General features: G+C 41.6%; 1 protein-coding gene across 1 annotated transcript; it reads right to left on the bottom strand.

Annotated features, from left to right (window-relative positions):
• Nucleotides 1-10,693: 10,693 nt before the first annotated feature.
• Nucleotides 10,694-16,006, bottom strand: LOC138954753 (uncharacterized). The gene is made up of 5 exons (XM_070326524.1): nt 15,873-16,006; nt 15,331-15,690; nt 15,006-15,151; nt 13,501-13,792; nt 10,694-13,258 (listed from the first exon to the last, which is right to left on the bottom strand). Exons 1-5 carry the CDS (start codon nt 15,904-15,906, stop codon nt 12,852-12,854), a joined length of 1,239 nt encoding a protein of 412 aa, XP_070182625.1. The 5' UTR covers nt 15,907-16,006; the 3' UTR covers nt 10,694-12,851.
• Nucleotides 16,007-21,138: the final 5,132 nt, after the last annotated feature.

Below are 21,138 nucleotides of genomic sequence, written 5' to 3' on the forward strand. Positions count from 1 at the left end.
ACAGCACGACTCACCACCCAGTTCCTCACCGACCACCATGTCCAGGTGCTTCCCTGGCCATCCATGTCGCCAGACATGAACCCGATAGAACACCTCTGGGATGAATTGGACAGACGCGTGCGCAGGCGAGAAGAAGCGCCGACAAATCACCGCGATCTATTGCAGGCACTTCAGGAGGAGTGGGACACCATCCCACAGCAAGATATCCGGCATCTGATCCAGTCCATGCCCAGAAGGTGCCGGGCAGTTGTTGCTGCTCAAGGCAGTCACACCCCCCACTGACTTGACAGCCTCGGCACCCAATCGTATTGATTGACTGATTGATTTGAAGATGCAAATGAACTGTGTGTGCATTCAACTGTGTCCATACCAAATTTCAAACAAATAATCTAAATATTGGATTTTCTGTTAATTTTTTCGAAAAATAAAACAAATTTGGCAAGTAGCAACTATGCGTTTCTTTTTTTGAACAGTATAGTACTGGAGTGTTACCTCCCCTCTATGCACGACACAAGACAGTATAGGAAATACATACTGGGTTCATCAAGACAGACATTGAGACAAAACAACGTTCGAACAAAATACTCCAGAAACCCAGTCTTTACGTCATAATTATACGGTTCCGTGTCTCGCACAGACAGAAAGTGATTTTGCCATGACAATACCAATACAAATGCTGTAACTAGCACATGATTCAAGATAAATAAATCAAAACACAAGTAGCATTAAAAGTATGTGTTTTTAATTTGTGTTTTTTTAAAACTAAAAGACAAGGGGATGCGCAAAATTTGAAAGGGACCCGCAAAATTTGTGACTTGGGGTAATTTGGGGGCTGTGATTGGGTGGTCTCACACATCCCTTTTCCGATCATCAAAGCATAAATTGCCCTAATGCTACGGAAGTCGGCCATTTTTGCCAATATCCAAAAGCATATTGGCAATAACAAAGACGAATGGTTCCGGTTTCTTTCACGTGTATAAAGTACACGCATACATCGCCAGTTTTTTTTTTATGTGACTAGTCGACAGACGATGCCATTTGCTTTGTGTGTGTTTTTGTTGTTGCTTAATGTACATGACATACAAGATACATTACGTGTAAAATCCAGTTCTTTAACAGGCAACAAACCTTGCAAATTTCCAGAAGCTGCAATCTGAAGAGATCGCCTATCCCTGATTTTAGCAGACGATCTCTCCAATGTTTAACACAAAATCAGCAAACTCTCCTGTCACATAGAACGTCCATTGTATAGTGCAATGTTGAAATGAAGTTACCGGTCTGAAACATTTAGTCGTTTCTTCTGAGACAATCCTTGTTCTCTTATCATCTACAGATTTACCGCAGTCTTCACCACGCGAATGTATTCTCAACAGAAGTCAGACTTTTGAACATACAATCTACGTAGGCAAGCATGATACGTCATGACATCATATGATTCTTAGCCAGGCATGGGAATTGAAAATTGTAAAAAAGGCGGAAAATTTATAACTGAAGACGCGAAGCGTCAAATCGACGGCGCGAAGCGCCTAGCCTTACTAGGGGGGTCCGGGGGCATGCCCCCCCGGAAAATTTTTTTCTCCAGTGAACCCAGATGGTGCAATCTGGTGTCATCTGAGCTCCAAGTTTGCCATTAAATTCTGTTTTTAGACTCAGAGTTTTTAGTACAAAAATTTACCAATTTTTGCTTACATGTATTATATATGGTTTAAATTTGTAAAAAAAATTATCTGTTGAGACAAACAGGAAAATGTAACTTGTAACACAATCTGTGCAATCTGGTTTACTTTCAAACATAAAAGTTCAATAACTGAGGCAGGCGGTAGCAGTGCGTGAACAAAGTACGGAAAGTTTTCGCGGGCTTTTGCGCAAAGGCCAAAGTAACCGGTGCTTTTTTTGTGTGCCTCCCCCCTTTATTTTTTCGGCGGACACTTTTGCATTTTCGGCGGAACAAAAAAAAAATTCGGCGGAAATCCGCCATTCGGCGGACAATTCCCATGCCTGTTAGCATATATTGACGTAATGCTAAACATCCGGTTATCTCGAGTTTTCTCCGTAATACATGTCCGTGGGTTTTTCAATGTTCGGTTATTTCCGTGGCTTCATGCGGAAAGGGAACTACAGGTCGTCTGCAATCAATGACATGGACCATTCTGGTATTTGTTGCTGACAAAAACATGATTTTAACACATTGTGTTTTCATCGTAGCAATAGGGTCCAATATTTAGACTCGAACAAGTATAATGCAACTCGTCTTCGACTCGTCGGCATTATACTTGTCTCGTATAAATATCGGGCCCTATTGCTACGCTGAAAACACAATAGGCTGTTAATTAAGACTTATTCTTCCAAAATAACCTACTTTTCTGAGGAACTTTTTTGCAGAAGGAACAGAGTTGAATAGAGGCATTCTCACTAACTTCGTCGCCCTGAGGAGACGAAAGTTTGCAATTTTATTTTCTGTAAAATGAGCGTTTTGACATTAGGGAGACAGTAAAAGCGTCTCCTAAATGTAAATTGTCTCCCGAAGGGCTACATTGTTATGAAAAGTGTCTCCAAATGAACCAATTTAGTACTGACAGGCAAAAGAAACGCAATTCTTTTATCTGTTTCTTTGGCCTCGATTGCGTTTCTTTTGCCTGTCAGTATACATGTATGTGAAGAGGATTTGGATGGGTGATAGTCCGTCCAGTCCTTACTGCATGCTGTTGTCTCTGGTTGGCTCGGTGGTACTGAGCGTAATTATGCGCTATCGGGAAAGACGGTTATAACGGAACATAACTGTTTTCCACAGTTTTTGACCAAGAGAGCTGAACATTTTTACACAGATAGACTTCAGCACAGAAAAGTCATTTGTACACACGAGAACGCCTGAACCATGACGTCAAACTCTTGTGTGAATGTCGAAGTCAGAGAAACATCTTGGCTTGGCGGTAGACCACGCAGTGTGAGATTTGATACAAAAATTCTCTCTCTCTCTAGGTCACTCCTACGCTTAGGCTGAGAACACATTTGAATGGCTAGCCATCTTGTTTTCTTTTTTCTCCCAATCTTTTATAACATTAACCACATGTTCACGTTATGCACGCATACGTCATAGTTCTATATTCTTGAAAAGAAATACCTTTTTTGGAAGAAGGCTGTGATGATGCAGGAGAAGAGTGCCTTTTTGATCCAGATGACCGTGTCTCACCAGAAGACTGAAGTGATCCAGATGAGAGCGTACCACCAGAAGACTGAAGCGATCCAGATGAGAGCGTACCACCAGAAGACTGAAGCGATCCAGATGAGAGCGTACCACCAGAAGACTGAAGCGATCCAGATGAGAGCGTACCACCAGAAGACTGAAGCGATCCAGGTGACGGCCGTCTCACACCAGAAGACTGAAGCGATCCAGATGAGAGCGTACCACCAGAAGACTGAAGCGATCCAGGTGACCGTGTCGCACCAGAAGACTGAAGCGATCCAGATGAGAGCGTACCACCAGAAGACTGAAGCGATCCAGGTGACCGTGTCGCACCAGAAGACTAAAGCGATCCAGGTGACCGTGTCGCACCAGAAGATTGAAGCGATCCAGATGACTCTGTCTGGCCACACAGCTGCGGATATCCAGTGAAGTTGTGGTGTCCTTGTCCTGAAATAAAAAAAAAAGTGAAATTAAAAAGTCCCTTTATACATTACAGGCCTTACTTCATTCTGATAAGCATCGCTTTAATTCTCATGTGTCCTGGTTTTTGGCCTAATTTTACTAATGGCGTCACAGGCGCCCATTTAAATTTGTTGAATATTTTTTTAAGACAGTTCACATATCAAATCTCAAACTGATGCTCTACCGTCAAGCCAAGTAACGTGATTGCAGCAATGACGATGGCTGCGACGACGTCAAACTCTCGTGTGAGTGTCGAAGTCAGACATACATCTTGGTTCGACGGTAGAGGACGCAGTGACATTTGATAAGAACTCGCTCTCTCTCTCTCTCTCTCTCTCTCTGAGGCACAAACACACATGCACACACACACTTGGTAGGTTTCTTTTTTGAAAATACAACTAAGAAATTATGTGAAATTTGGCAGGTGCAACAAACAAGTCCCACCTTACAATCTGGTGATCAGCTTCTCTGTGTTGATGAAAGTTCTGAAAGTGGCTTATCTAGTCAATGAAATGTTTGTGTAAATAATTATATGTATTATTCTGATATTAGTATTTACTATAGTAAAGCTTTATTGTGATGATACTGTCAGCATGTGATATGTACCTCCAGGCTGGTGAATGTGTGTGATCAGCTTCTATGTGTTGATGAAAGTGCAAGTCGATCATCTAGTCAATGAAATGTTTGTGCAAATAATTATGTGTATTCTTCTGTTATTAGAACAACTTTATTTTGACGATACTGTCACCATGTGATATGTACCTCTAGGCTGGTGGCACTGTCCTTTGTTTCCTGTAAATGGTTTGTATGGCTGTATAATTGTCATGGAGGTGTGGAGATTGTGATCTAGATAGAGAATGATTGAGAGCGAGACAGAGTGCGAGAGAGAATATAAAATGACCATGTAAGTTTTAACCAGTAAAATACAGAGCAGCAACTATTATAATTTGACAGTGCTCAGGTTGTTTTTAAAATGTCCTTTTCAAGATATGAGATTCATATTTTTGTGTGTTGATTTCATTTTAATTGGTTTTTATTGTGGGTTTTTACAATGTTCATCGGATTTTTGTTTTGTCAATTTGCATGTCAACCACTTGTTGAATCAATGAATGTTTGGTTTATCAATCAACAATCACTGGCAATTATGGAGTTAACTTTCCTGTGTAGTTGTAGCACATGAATGAATAGAATTTTGCATTTTCTTCCACACAGTGTCTGTTCTGACAGTTGTGCTTCTATTCATGTCTTTTTGCTGCTTTATTAATTGACAAATTATTCCTCTTGTATGTTGTTAAATTATGTATATATCAGTGCATACTAAAGGAGAGTGTGTGCCTTCTTTTAGACCATTTCCCATGTCAAATCATCCTTCAGTTTTGATGTGTAAGTCTTCAAGTAGGATTTTTGAAAAACGCTCTCATTTCTTCAAATGTTGCGCAACATTTGGACATTTTAAGCCTTTCTATAATGTAAATATTAATCCGATTTCATTTATTAAGCTCAATAACAATAATGTTAAAGTGTATGTACACTATAATTGCTTTTGCCAATGGCTGTGTGTCTTCAGAAACCGTTTATAATTTGTGTGCGTTCTGGTCAAATTTAGGGGGGGTCATATCGGTGCTTATATGTCAGCTGACAGGTGTCCGCTATCCCTAATAGGGATTTTTTTGCATTAATTAATGATTAATCTTGCAAATAAATACATTTTTTTAACTGTATTAATTGTTTGTTACTGTTGTGAAAATGTGAGATGGTGTGATCAAAACCGTGAAACCTGCCTTCTGTTCTGCTTTCTCTTGTTTCCTTTTCTATCTCTGCTTGATTATTCACCAGATTTGGCACCAATACATCTTCAGGATACCTGATGACATTCCTGAAAAAAGATGGCAAGCCATTCAGATGTGTTATCAGTCGAAGCGTAGGAGTGACAGAGAGAGAGAGAGAGAGAGAGAGAGAGAGAGAACGAACAGTTTATTGTATTAGCGATAATTAGCCCATTACAAGGGGGCGGTTTGGGGTTGGGGGGTCGCGGGTTCTACACATAATTTATGATTTGCGCTTTATTGATTTTACAGTTTGTTTTTCACGTAACCGGTGTCCAGGTCAGTGTCATAATTAGATAATTAACATAACGTTCATTTGACGATCGAATAACCGAAACCGACACAAACGATAAACGCGATACAGATTTCGAATGGTTAGGCCACAAAAAAAATAGGTGTGGTTACGGTAACATAGCCAAAAAAAATAGGGTAGGTAGGTAGGCAATCACTTTTTTTTCTAATGTGTACAAATTAAACCTACTTGACAGGGAAATAAGTGTGCGACTCGGGCGCTTTCGCTTTCATTGCGTTTTTTGCACTCGGTTTTTTTTTGTGTGTGACAAATGTAATAAAAAGTTATAGGATCGGCCCCTAAAAATAGGGTAGGTCGGGTTACCGTAACCACACCTATTTTTTTTTTAGGCCTTATAAAACCATCTGCAAATGTCTGTATTTGACGTTGACGACGGAATCATCGCAGATAGAGCTGCACGACATCGGAGACGATCCCCAAACGATGCTTGATGTACTGTCTGTTCTCCCTGAAGTCCACACTGGCTATTTACCGACGATGCCAAAGGTGTCGTTATGGCGTCTCACTCGCACATCCCGAAGATGACCGGTGAAAGTTGACTCACTACGCCAGTATGCTGCCCTCATTAGGGTTGCCATGCTTACATTCGCCATATAGCCCATAGACGTACTGACCTTGCATATTTCGTGAGTTCGGGAAGCGCCAATGGGTGGAGCCAAACGAGCATGCTTGTAGGCGTCCACGATCAGATTGCGAAGCCAAGCAGCCATGGTGTTTTGGGTTAAATCCTTTGAATAGGACTTGATTAGGGACAGAAAGAACTTTCTTTTATCTAATCTGTAACTATCTGTTCGTCTGAGGTAATATTTGACTGCACGGACAGGACATTTAGGCGATCATCATCATCACGTTCTATGACGTTAGAGAGACTCTTAATTTCAATAGACTGAGACTCGGAGAGTTTGTCTTGGTTCTTCGCCCTGAACTCGGGTAAGAACGACAGAAAACAAGAGGAGTCTTTATGGGAAAACTTGATGTCCTTATCAAGTCTAAAAAAGTCGGCAAGAGCCTTTTTAGAATTCAGCAATGGTTACCTCTATTTAACACATACAATGAAGGAAAAATGAAGTAACAACTTCCCTCGTTCACCGAAAACCAGGCGGACGTCTCGACGTCTAGGGAACCACACACAGCACACCACAGAGGTAAAGCGTGACGCGTGAATAATATCGAACACCGTAGCAAAAGAAACCGATATTTCAAAAAAATCGAGAGAAACGAGACACGTCTTTTCCAATTCGATAGAAAAGTTGGTAAGGCTGTTACGCATGCGCAGCCGGAAGGATATATATTAGTGATGTACAGAGTGAGCACCCTTGCGTCGGCTGTTTCCTCAAACTATGACAAGCCAGAGATGGCCAAAACTAATGCTAGTCTACCAGTTGCGATAAATGTATGCTTCACAGTTCGTTACTCTCAGGTTCCTAATAAGCGTACATGTACCGTTCGCGTATATACTCTAGACAAAAAATGTAGACTGTATGACCTTATTCGGGTCTGTATGCTTATTAAAAAAAATAAAAATAATAATAATAACAATTGTTTTGCCCATCACAATTGCATGCAGCGTGTACGCTTATTCAAACCCTATATGCTTACTTGTTTCTCACAATTTAAGAGAACACAAAGAGAATAAAAAGCAAAATAAGAACGTCTGAATGAATGTACAAAATGCAACCCCGTACTAGTATGGATTTACTTGCAAAATGTCACCCTGTACTGTTATTCAAACCCGTACCGCTATTCGGAACCCGAGAGTAATTAGAAATCAATTTTTGTGGCAATCAATTCCACTTGTCTGTTGATGAATATGGTATATTCACTTTGTTATGAACCGGCAGCGTATTTTATATAAATCAATTATTAACATTTTCACACACGTAAAACTTGGAGAAAAATCCTTCATAAAATATGACCGCCCTAAAATTCCAAATGACTCCCAGATTTTTGGACAGGGGGTCATCTTGACTCTTTAATTTGAATCCCACAGGGAGCTCTGACAGATAATCGATAGATGAAGTCAGGCATACATTAAAGTCATCCCCAAGCATCCCTTTTAAAAGTGTGAAATGTTACATATATATACACACTATGAAAAGAGAGGGTGGCAGAGAGTGAGAGAAAGAAGGAGGCAGAGAGAGAAAAAGAAAGTTTTACATTTTTCCAAGGAATTGAAAGACTTCTGATGCTGTCGCCATGGTCTGTGAGTGTACAGCGATCAAATTAATCTGCAATAAAAAGTAAAACAGTCAGAATGTGTGCGTGTGTTTGTTTTTGTCACTATATGATTATATCATATGGTCTTACAGTTAGGAAAGGACGGAGGGCCAAATTTTCCCTTATGCATGAGGCCCTCCTCCTAACTTAATCTCGACAACGTTTTACAAACTGCAAAAAGCCCCAACTGGCAGTGCTTTGGTGTAAGAAGTTAAACTTTTACAGTACAATGCATGACCACAAGAAGCAAACTTATTAAAGATCATCAACAGCAATGATACAGCGCCCAATAACAAAGTGAGAAAAACAGCCGGGAACAAATCATTCAAATAATTGTGTGTTTAGTTGTGATTTGAAGGAGGATTTGGTCTTGCTTTGCAACTTTGTTTGATTGAGAAAAGAATTGGTTTCCAGAGTGTTGGGGCTGAGTATCAGAATGCTCGCTCTGCATTTGTTTTTGTCCAAGTCCGTCTCTCTTATTGATAAATCCGTCAATATTTGTGTACAAAACAGCGCCAGCAAACGTTGAAGAAGAAAATTATTTTTATGCAGCACTGCTAAAAGTATGGCCAGTATGGGTGCCAAACTATGTACATGGTTGTCGCTGACAGGTTCTCAGGCTTCGTTCCTCCCTTCTTCTTCTTCGTAGTACTGTGGTAACCCCGTTTGACAAGGAATTAAGTCCACAATGGTAGAGGCACCCGATGCTGACCTCTCTGGAGTGTTGGATAAAGAGAGGGTGGAAATTTACAGGGTTAAAAACATTTGTGTACGAGGCCTACGCTACAGTTGCAGCACAACCATGAGATATCAAGATTGATGCCAAGGTAGACCTCATCACACATTGTCATGCATTTGGTGTGAAACCACATTAGAGTACTTATACAGTCATCATAGGCCACTCTCTTTTCAGAGTTCTTTATGGCTTTACCGCACTCTCCGCAGGGGAATTTCACCACCCGGGGTCCTGGATTTTTGAGGATGTCATTGGCGAGTAGTAGGCACAATAGGCAAATGAGCCCTGCTCGGAGGGAATGTTTATCCATGTTGTTTTGAAGATTTCTGAGTCAAGCGCTCAGTCTCTATCAGTGTATCACTATCCGTCTATGTCAATCGTCAAGCATTATCCAAGAGGACAAGGCAAGTTTGTTCAATGCTGTCTCCCGAGGCAGTATCTGCCATGTTGTCAGGAGTTTTCTTGGTTGTGGTGAGTGTCACCGTTTGGGGAGATTGGAATCTGGTTTCGTTTTCAGTTTACGACTGACTCAAGTCCTCTGCACTGTTTCGCAAGTCATGGACGAGACAGGATGCTGATAAGTTGAAGTTGCTTACCTGATGTTCTAATGGAATGTAGCGATAAGAAAAAAGGCAAATGTGATCCTCCGTTTCGTGTTGATGTCGTGTGGAGATGGGTCGAGTCGACAGGTTTGGACGATCGGAGTTCACTTGTTTACAATTGCCGCCATTTTGAAAATATCCCTAAACCAAAACTAAAAGCGAATGTCGGACGGACCAAGTCCAATGGATGAGAAAAGTTTCGTTTCCAAACAGTTGAAGCGATGTCCCAGTGAATGGAGCTTTCCTATCTGAGTAGACTAATGGGTGTGGGGTTTTGGGAGGGATGTGTGGTTTGGGACGTAAGATGGGATCGAAGTTCGGTCGCCGGTCGCTCAGAGTCAGTGGCAGAGTTGAGAGTTCAGTCTTCCGTATACCAGTACTGTAGTAGTAGTCCAGTGACCACATTCAACAAGCTGATTTTTCTGTCACTTTTAGAGCATGCTGGGTATCTGTCTGTATCTGAAAACCCACGATCCGCATGAGCTCACAGTACTTGATGGTAAATGCATGCGTACACGGGACAGGGGAGTGCCAGCCATTTTGAAGTCGCACAGAAAGTTGACTTCGCGCGAAAAATAGCTGTCAAATGCACTCTTTGTTCCTTGTTGAAGTTGTTCTGACTGAGTCTGATGACAGTGCTTGACATGATTTTACACTACAACAGAAGAAGAAGAAGAAGAAGAAGAAGAAAACAATAAATAAATAAAATAACCTACCTTCTCAGTTCAGTGTTGCAACCAGGCTGTCAGCGGGAGGCCGCATTTGACCCATATATGCGTGCGCAGATCCCAAAAGGAGACGCTGTGACTGAACTCGTCCATTTTCAGGGGTCGAATTTTGTATGTGGGAATATATTTTTATAAACAAATGGGACATTTTCGAACTAAACGTTAATCAAAGGCATTTTAATCAGCTAATATGATTGTACTTCTATAATGTAGATATATGCCCAACATTAAAAAGATCTTCGTAGAAAACCGAATGTCTCCGCAATGTCGCTTTTTCATCAAATGAGATATATTATGTCTGCAATCAAATCGATCTGAGAACCCTCAGCACATAATGGACTGTTCCAAATTTCTGCACAGCCATTAGGTGACGCTTTGGAGTGTATTCCCGCGTTTTTCCGGCGATTGGTGAGAGAGGTGGCTTGGAAAACGTAAAGGAGACACGAATTTGTCTCCCTATTCACAATGTCTCCCCAAGGTACAATTGTAACGCCGTTGTGTCTCCGTAAGGTAACATTAAGTGAAATATATATATATATATATATATCTATATATATATATATATATATATATATATATATATATATATATATATATATATATATATATATATATACATATACGGCTTCTCTGTGTGTGTGTGTTTGAGTGTGTCTGTAGAAAACACCTGTGTATTGCACAGTTCTGTTTGTGATGTGGTACCTAGGGCGTCGTCGACAAGTATGGGACTCGACATGATATGATCAGGAATGGCATTATGGCCCCTGAATCATGTTCGTGCTGTTCCCATTCCACGAGTCTGAAGCCGGCGTACAGTGCGCCACTCAAGCCGGGTATTCGGCTCTACTTGCTACCCGGCGAAGCGGCAGATACACCCCGGACAAAATCTGGTCGATGAGATATTTCAATACCTGCTCTCAGCGCGCAGCGCAAACCGATTTTTTTTTTCGGGATCTTTTGTTTTCTGTATGCGGTCAGTAGGTGTTACAGAAAGAGTTATATTGATTTGTCTTTTTCTCCGCCTGTCTCTTTGTCCACTCAATCAACTTATTTTAACCACATTTGTTAGCAGTGCCTTCTCAGTTGGTGGCAGTGAGAATGGTAAGGACGGGGGTGTTTTTCCTACCTCGGAGGAATTTCTTGTTCTTCTTTGTTTCATTGCTCGTTTTTTTGTTTTTTTGTTTTTTTGTTTTAGAAAAAGGTATATCTATGTGTAATTCCTTGATTGTTCTGTACGGCTGACCAAACAAATTAGATTTCATTACGTCACGGCTCTTGTTGTCTCTATCCCATGAAACACACGTTATTTTCCTACTTTCCCCACGTGTCCTAGTGCTGTCTTCCACTCTACGAAATATATTCAAACTTTACAGGAAGCAAATATACAACATGCACATAAATACACATAATTATAGGATAACTTGATTTAAACAGTGTTTTATTCACACTCATGGACTAATTATACAACAAACAAACACAGCATGATAAACTATAAATGTGCTTTAAGAGACAACTAACATAGTAACGTGGCGGACAATATTGTGAAGTAGAGGTTACATGTCGAGTCTCAGTGAATATTAACAATAATGGTCGAAGTTTGCGGATCATAAAAAATGCGAGCTTCAGATTGATTTGCTTGATTGCTGAGTGATTACCGAAACTAAACACCCCTTCTGGCTTACAAAAGGAAAGGAGCAGAGGGGGGAACAATTTATAGTATTCAAACCAATACAACATGGAATATTACTTACCGAATATGAGGACTAAGGATTACTTCCGAGGTTGGCAAACACAACTAAGTTTGTTGAAGAGATTGGTTGTAACTGCCCGGTATGTATTGTTGTCTTCCACTTTCAGCATTTCATTCCAACATTACAAGGAAGCAAAGACAAACAAAAGTTGAAAAGAGCTGATTGCACTTGGTGCATAACTTCCCATCTGGCTACCTGCACCATTTGCTACCAAGGATTGGTTGTTACTGCATGATCCATGGATTCACATGTTCTTCATGGATATTATCCCAGTATCAGGGGAGGCAAAGCGAAAAGGTAGTTACATTAATTTTGCTGTATAGATTCTGGGCAATGTAGTTATCATTTTCATCCAGGAATTGATTGTTACTGCACATCATGTAAGCATTTTGCCTTTCCTTGATTTGCCTGTGTATTCACACGTTCGAAAAGTTAAAATATACATTGATATCAAAGATATAAAAACTGCTTCATTTTGATATATCACAAAAGTAATTAACAAAATGCAAGTATTATAATGTTCAGAAAAAAAATTGGTTTACATAATTATATGTTATGATAGAAAAACGTCTGATAGTAAAACATAATATAATTTATTTCTCTTTCTCTCCTCTTTCACTAGCGTGCAAGTGCGCACGCGCGCAAGTGTGTGTGTGTGTGTGTGTGTGTGTGTGTGTGAGTGCGTGCGTGCGTGTGTGTGTGTGTGTGTGTGTGTGTGTGTGTGTATGTGTGTGTTTTCGTGTTTTGCTGGCTTGTTCTTGAGTTCTTTAATGTGTTTGTCTTTCAATATACTTTCTTGTATTTCTTGATATAATATGAATTGCATGTATTTCTCTAATATACATATGTGAAACTTACAGAAGTAGTGAGCAGCAACGTTTATTCCACTCCATACTTGCTTGCTTCCTTGCCTTCTTCCACGTTTGATTGCTTGACCCATTGCTTGATTACATGATCGCTTGCTTGACTGAATTGTAATGTTGTATTTACTTTCAACGCATAGCCCAATGGTACCTTTCAACTCAGTGCCTGTCACCAGTCGTCAGCACCCAGCAGAAATCCTGTGAAGGAAGTGCTGTCACTGCCATAATACGTATCTGAGGCCCCGCTCTCCACCCACACCCGTTCCCCCACAGTGAGGTGTATCGTGGCGTGACACGTTGCTGCTGCGCCGTAATTGGAATATCGTCTGGCGCGTGTAAACGCCACGCTCCTGCCCTCTGCCATCAGGTGCATGTAAACATACTTATCCGCACTTAGTGTCGTCGATGAAGCGACAAAGAAATAAGTCCCGTCCCTTGGTGTAGTGAAGATGCCTGTAGTTCCGTTGATGGCGTCCCCTTCGTTGGTGATGATGTTGAAGGGCTGAAGACGTCCCCGGAAGTTGCTGAGGCCGCTCTGCAGCCTGGCGTGGAAACTGACACGTGTGCTGGCTGCATCTGAAAGACAAACAAGGAGACGGCTGTATTAGAAGTGGACAGTCTTACCAGGTTTGTTCCGTTTTCCTACTTACAGGCAAACAAACACACACACACACACACACACACACACACACACACACACACACAAACACACCACACCACACACACACACACACACCACACACACACACACACACACACACACACACACACACACACACACACACAATATCTCACTAAACCAAATCCATAATACGCACCAAGCCGAGTTTTCAGAGCATCCAGCTCAGTCTGCAACCTTGCGTTTTCAGCTGAAACGTTTTTCTCCATTTCTTGCTGTCTGGCCTCCAACAGAGTGAAGCTGGCCTTGACCTGATCCACAATGACAGTGGCGCCCTCTAGTAGCGGGGAGAGTGGCGGGAGACAGCGTGTGGCTGGGGAGAGGGGCGGGAGAGTGCAGGTGTAGTTACCTCCAGACGGAGGGTTGGGCAGGAGCAGACGGAATGTACCGTTGTGTTCACTGGAACTCTCCACCGTGTGGCCGTCTGGGGTCTGGGGAACATATAAACAGACATGTTAAATACTGAATGAAATACACACACGTGTAATAATTTAAGCGTATGTTTGTTGAGAAAAGGTACATCAGTTACAACGGTGGAACTTCTTGACATTCCTCTGCACATATACATTTCAAGACTGCTTTTGGTGGTGGTATGTACACTCGTGCATCATTCTAGCACAGCATTAAATAAGGGATATTCGGGAGGGTTGGGAATCCTTCGCAAAGTAATGCAATCTCCATCAACAGGGAAGTAAAAAACACGCACCTAATGCTTTTCAAACCTAGTCCGCTTTTCATAGCATGATAAAACAAGTCGCGCAAGGCGAAATAACAACATTTTAGTCAAGCTGTCGAACTCACAGAATGAAACTGAACGCACTGCTTATTTCCAGTGTGTCTAAAACACGCGGGGACACGCGGGGACACGCGGGGACAGTTTAACTGCACGCGGGGACACGCGGGGACGGTGAAATAGCACGCGGGGACGTTATTTTATAACATTCTAAAAAAAAATATAAAAAAATTAATAAATAAATAAGTTAATATTTTTTATTTTTTTTAATAAATACATAAAGGATAGTCAGAATGTTATTATATAACGTCCCGGCGTGCTAATTCACCGTCCCCGTGTGTAACCGTGTGTCCACGCGTGTCCCCGCGTGTCCCCGCGTGTTTTAGACACCCCCTGTGTCTAAAACATGCGGGGACACGCGGGGACAGTTTAACTGCACGCGGGGACACGCAGGGACGGTGAAATAGCACGCGGGGACGTTATTTTATAACATTCTGAAAAAAAGAAAAAGAAGAAAACATTAATAAATAAATAAGTTAATAATTTTTATTTTTTATTTTTAATAAATACATAAAGGATAGTCAGAATGTTATTATATAACGTCCCGGCGTGCTAATTCACCGTCCCCGTGTGTCCCCGTGTGTCCACGCGGGGACACGCGGGGACACACGGGGACGGTAATAAAAAAAATTTTTTTTTTAATAAATACATAAAGGATAGTCAGAATGTTATTATATAACGTCCCGGCGTGCTAATTCACCGTCCCCGTGTGTCCCCGCGTGTCCCCGCGTGTCCCCGCGTGTCCCCGCGTGTCCCCGTGTGTTTTAGACACACCCGACCAACCAGACCCTATGACAAAGGGGGAAAAAAGAGGAACATTCCTGCTTATGAAATTCCAAACACAAACTGACCGTCCAGACGACGTGGACAGCAGGGTGACCGGGGGAGGTCAAAACCCCACACGTCAGTTCCACTTTCCATTGTCCCGTCGTGTTATCGATCACCGCGTCTGGTTCCTGAAGCACGTGAAACTCGCCGCTCTGTGCTGTGGGCGGGTCTGTAGCGACAATATAACAAATACAAATTATACATACCTTGTAAACATGGCACTTTGAATTACAAAATACGGTGAGAACAAACCGAAAATAAAGACATCAATTAATGCTTATATTTAGAATTGGAAAATAAACACCAGAGGACACAGAACAGCAAATATAACATCCCTGACCGACTCACCGGCCACGTGAACGTAGATAGTCTTGGAGAACGTGACCAATGGATGTGTGGCATCATCAGTGCTGACCATAACAGTGTAGTTACCGGACTCTGCAATAGCAGCCTGACTGACCACGATCCCTCCCTGACCAGTCCACTGCACGCGGCCAGTGAAGGCAGGCATCGGTTTGAAGTGACCGGCAGCAAAGATGGCGATCAGTCCCTCAGAGCCGTCCTCCGCCCGGTAGATCCACTTGATGTCCTCGATACGCTCGTCAGGTGACAGGGTGAAGTTCCAAGGAAGTTGGATGTCGCTGGCGGAACAAACGGTTATCACTGTGTTGTTGGTCAGCGAGTCGGTCCACTGGAGAGCTGTGGTCACTGTGGAGCAGAATGACAAGTATTGGATAAGGTGGCTGTGTGTGTGTGTGTGTGTGTGTGTGTGTGTGTGTGTGTGTGTGTGTGTGTGTGTGTGTGTGTGTGTGTGTGTGTGTGTGTGTGTGTGTGTGTGTGTGTGTGTGTGATCTGTTCACATGTTGTGTCGCACTGGGCTGTATACTCACAAGACAGAAGCGTTGTAAGAAGAACCCAAAACATGGCTGTCGGGACCGCGTAGTCTTGTGACTTAAAATACAAAGTGTTCTCTCAAAACTATCAGAGTTTCAGGCAGTGCTGTCGCGAGAGAAGAGTAAGGTGGATGTAGTTTGAATGACAAAGAGAGATGTTGGTTCTCTTTTATAAGTTCTTAGTGCACATGAACGAGAAGCACACTGCATGTAGTGATTTGCTTCTTACCGCATTATTTATTATCATGTCGACTGAAGGGGTGGAACTTAAAAAAAAAATAAAGTGGAACAGTGTGACTTTGTCCAGTTCTCGTGATCAGTTGTTTTGCTTAAAGTGTGCTTATTCAGCGACCTTATATTTTTCAACGGCCTTACACAACTAAAACTGCTACCGGATAAGATAGGTGCTGTATTGTAGGGGGGGGGGGGGGGAGAGGGGAAGGAGGGGTTGTGGTTGGAGGGGGAAGGGGGATTCGAGGTACATTGGTACTTGTTTTTTGCGTGTATGTTTTCTAACACTTTTGTTCAGAGGCTTGTAGTTTTTTTTCACAAATCGCGTTTTGATAATCGGATCATTTACCTCTTTCAAATGAAGTAATTTTTTTGTGAAGGCACATTATTTAGGTTTTCGTCAAGACTGCTAGATTGCAAAGCATAACCGTCCTTCTCAATCTTCATGCTCCTGTGTCCTTCCACCCCCCCCCCACCCCCCACCCCCCCCCCCCTCAGGTAACCACTTCAAATTCAGAGGACACCCGTCATTTTAACGTGTGAAATATGCGTCGGAATTAATATACTGTATACAAAAACAAACAAAAAACGAAACAAAAAAAGTGATAAAGCTGGATGTGAGGCCATTTTGGGGAATGCAATGCAGATTTTAGTACTCATTTTGAAGGACTAATTAGCATCCCAGCCGGAACAATTATTTCACTCATTAAACCACAGCGGTCTGCCTGTTTTGGATCGAGTTTTAGAGGAATACACAGAAACACAAGAAAATGCATTTTAAAAAATAAATAAATATGCAAATACCAGAAAGTCTAAGATGAGTAACAATTTCATTGGGCTTCAAGTGAGCTCTGTATCAGACCACGCTGTCCACACATGCCTGCAGTTTACGTGTGTCCTGTCAAAATGGGGCGGGGATATAGCTCAGTTGGTAGCGCGCTGGATTTGTATTCAGTTGGCCGCTGTCAGCGTGAGTTCGATCCCAGGTTCGGCGGAAATTTATTTCAGAGTCAACTTTGTGTGCAGACTCTCTTCGGTGTCCGAACCCTCCCCCCGTGTACACTACATTGGGTGTGCACGTTAAAGATCCCACGATTGACAAAAGGGTCTTTCCTGGCAAAATTGCTTAGGCACAGTTAATAATTGTCTACCTATACCCGTGTGACTTGGAATAATAGGCCGTGAAAGGTAAATATGCGCCGAAATGGCTGCAATCTACTGGCCGTATAAAATTTCATCTCACACGGCATCACTGCAGAGCGCCTAGAACTGTACCCACGGAATATGCGCGATATAAGCCTCATTGATTGATTGATTGATTGATACAATATATTTGTCAAATACAGCAAGTAAAAGTGGATCTCTGCCGGTTTTCCACTGCATACTGTTAACCCGTGGTTTGTACAAATGTAAAACATTTGACAAATCACGGGACGCGCCTCGTGATTTGTAAAAACTATTTTACAAATCACGTAAATGCGCCCGATATTTTCTTGTCATCTCCAAAGTCAAGGGATTTATTAGATTTGTTGGTATTTTTTTCATGACTTTATTGTCAAATCGCTGTGAAATTCGGGTCGCTTCCTCCCAGTGGAAAGCTAGCAGCAACAGAGTCGCGCTACCCCAAAGTCAAGGCATCTATTATTTTGTGTGGTCATTACTTTATTGTCGAATCGCTGAGAAATTCGGATCGCTTCCTCCCAGTGGAAAGCTAGCAGAAACAGAGTCGCGCTACCCCAAAGTCAAGGCATCTATTGTTTTTTGTGGTCATTACTTTATTGTCGAATCGCTGTGAAATTCGGATCGCTTCCTCCCAGTGGAAAGCTAGCAGCAACAGAGTCGCAAAATTTATCTTTATTTTTTTCCATTACTTTATTAACGAATCGCTGTGAAATTCGGGTCGCTTCCTCCCAGTGGAAAGCTAGCAACAACAGAGTCGTGCTACCCCAAAGTGAAGGGATCTATTTATTAGATTATTCTTTTTTTCTTTGTTATGCTAAAAATCGTAATATCTTACCTATCCGAAGCCACTCCCCACCACCCAGCATAGAGGCTCTAAACAAGAAATATTATTAATAATAAAAGGCATGTATTACTTTGTGGAATGCGATATTTTTACATTTTTACATTTTTATTATCACGGTTTTAGGTTCGACGTAATTTACATTTTTAGAAATCACGGGTTAACACATACCAATAGTGAGCATCGTAAGATCTGTCTGATGATAAGTTCTGTCCGATCATAAGGTATGTTTGATAATAAAATCCTTTCTGCGTGATCATCCGTTCTGTATAATTATAAGTTATTTCTGATGTCTGATTATAACTCCCCCCCCCCAAAAAAAAACCCACATAGACAACATTATTTGTTGGTACGTTTAATTTTTTGACAAAACATTTTACAAGACCGTGAACAAAAACGTAATAAGACATTCAACGATTAAAGAAAAAGACAGAAGACACAAGAACAATTAGGCAAGCAAGAAATTGTTTGCTTTGCCCTGTTTATGCATTTGTATAATACGTAATTATTCGGAAATAAATGGTATATATATGACCTTCAACCGACTTAATATACAATTGATCCAATAATACAGCTAAAATCTATGACCACCTTTTTCTTGTTCAAACATAAACAGCACGTAGACACGTCACGTAGGTGTTTTGGAGTGCAGTTATATATGTCGACGCTACCTGATAATGTCCGAACTGACAATAGCAATCGCGCCCTCGAACGAACAAGTAATAGTGGCCATGAAGCGAGCTTCATCAACCAGGCAGATGTACCGAGTCATGCACAGCCGTCCCAAGCTGAACCCGTGAAATGATAACAACGGTTATCAAAAAGTGTGTGTGTTAGTTGAGGTTCATTTTGTTCGATGTCTGCTTTGCTGTGTGTGTGTGTGTGTGTGTGTGTGTGTGTGTGTGTGTGTGTGTGTGTGTGTGTGTGTGTGTACATGTGTGCGTGTGTGTGTGTGTGTGTGTGTTTGCTTGTGTGTGTGTCTCTCTGTGTATGTGTGCGTGCGTGCGTGTGTTCGTGCGTGGGGAAGTAGGGTGGGTGTGGGTGTTTTAATGTCATGTCAACTCGTTATCAAATCACGCTGTTCACGTATATGCGACATGCCCTCACTTAACTCAATTCGAGTCAAGGTGAGAAGGATAAGATGTGACGACTAAAGCAGAACTAACTTGGTCCCTGTCATAAAACAAAAAATGTCGGTGCGTTTAACAGTGAAGAACAGACACTGGATATCGAGAAAGATTTAATCGAAGGACATTTTAACGATATTAACAAAAAACAAAACAGTAAGTGGGATTGGGGGCATATCATGCAATAAAGTCGTGCAGCAATCACAAGTGATAATGTACATGTTGTTGCGGTGTTCTTCAGTGATACACTTTGCACAGTCTTGTTTGAAGTGGCCAGACAACAGACGATTAGCACTGCTTACATAACTGACCCCTTTTCCGACCATACATTCTGTCAAGGACAAACATAAATCTGTCTATGAAGGACATATTTCACCGTTATATTTCACTGTTTGAATTTTTTTTTAATTCTGCCTGTGGAGCAGCATGCTGGTTAAACGGGTTTATGTGCAGTTGTCCGTTTTCGCAAGCCTGATTTCAGGGTTGAACTTGCTTTTTCGTACAGCAAACTGGAGATTTGCTCCACACGCAACGATGACATTGTCTCTACTGTTTCTTTGACCATGTTTGAGCAGTCTCCAAACACAAAAACAAAATCACATTTTTGCAACATATTTTATTTTGCAAGGATACTATGCAACTCTATCCATGCGCACCTTTTGGCACTGAGTCAAATAAGGTAAAAGGTGGTATAAAGCTTTATAAAAAAAACACCCGGGGAAAACATTGTGTAATTATGTGAGCATGCGCTTTGAAGAGCTAAACCATTGTGTAATTATCTGAGCATGCGCTTTGGAGAGCTAAAACATTGTGTAAATATCTGAGCATGCGCACTTGTTTTCAAATGTCGGCAACATTTACTTTATTTTTTATTTTTAGCTGCTCAGGAATCTTCAATGACCAACGTACGTCAAAAAAATGGACCCCAAACAAAAGGAGATTTTTCACCGGTTCGAACCCAAATGTCCAGTCCCACCACATGAGAATGTTCGCACACCATCTGTAGTCGTTGTCATAGTCTTGGAGAAAAGGATAGTTCTTACGTTATGCCTGTTTGCAACTGAAATACACACCGACAAAGCTTGAACGCAAATATTATTCTGTCTGCATTGAACAAATTGCACAAGGTAGTAATGTTTGAGTGATGTGCTGTTTGTTCAGATTGTTTCGATGTGAACCAAATTGTGATTTATGCACAAATTAAAATAGAAAATAGCTGAGAAATGCAGGGGAATGATCGGACTATTTTCAAGCGCGGCCTTACCAAAGGTTCACACAGTGAACACACTTCCTGCTGCCCTGTATGGGATGTAAATAGACGTAGCATTGAGTCCAAAATCAGCAACGCATGCCTAACCGTACAAAGAGAGAACTACAAATATTACACAATGTTAAATGTAACTCAAATCGGGAATCCCTGGCGACTTTCATTGTTTAGCTGGGTACTAAGGGGTCTCGGCAAGTCTCGACCCCCACAGGTGCCCCAATAAACAAAGAAAGTCTCTCGAGCTCGGGATTCCAAATGTCAATCAATCAATGAGTCTTATATCGCGCATATTCCGTGGGTACAGTTCTAGGCGCTCTGCAGTGATGCCGTGTGAGATGAAATTTTATACGGCCAATAGTCTGTTTACGGTATCCCGAACCGACCCTATTTTTTTGCGCGACCCTAGACTTTTTTTGGCATTTGGAAAAAAAAAAAAAAAAAAAAAAGGGCTTCGTTTTTTGGGCAAAATAACTTAAAAATATGTTTTTTGGGGAAACATTTTTTTTTTAAATCCCGACCTACCGACCCTATTTTTTTGGCCAACGTTACCGTAAACAGACTATTTTTGTGTGTGCCTAGAAACAGAACATTGTGTAATCTCTATATTCATCACCT

This window comes from Littorina saxatilis, unplaced genomic scaffold, assembly GCF_037325665.1.
Source record: "Littorina saxatilis isolate snail1 unplaced genomic scaffold, US_GU_Lsax_2.0 scaffold_537, whole genome shotgun sequence".
Taxonomy (NCBI): Eukaryota; Metazoa; Mollusca; class Gastropoda; order Littorinimorpha; family Littorinidae; genus Littorina; species Littorina saxatilis.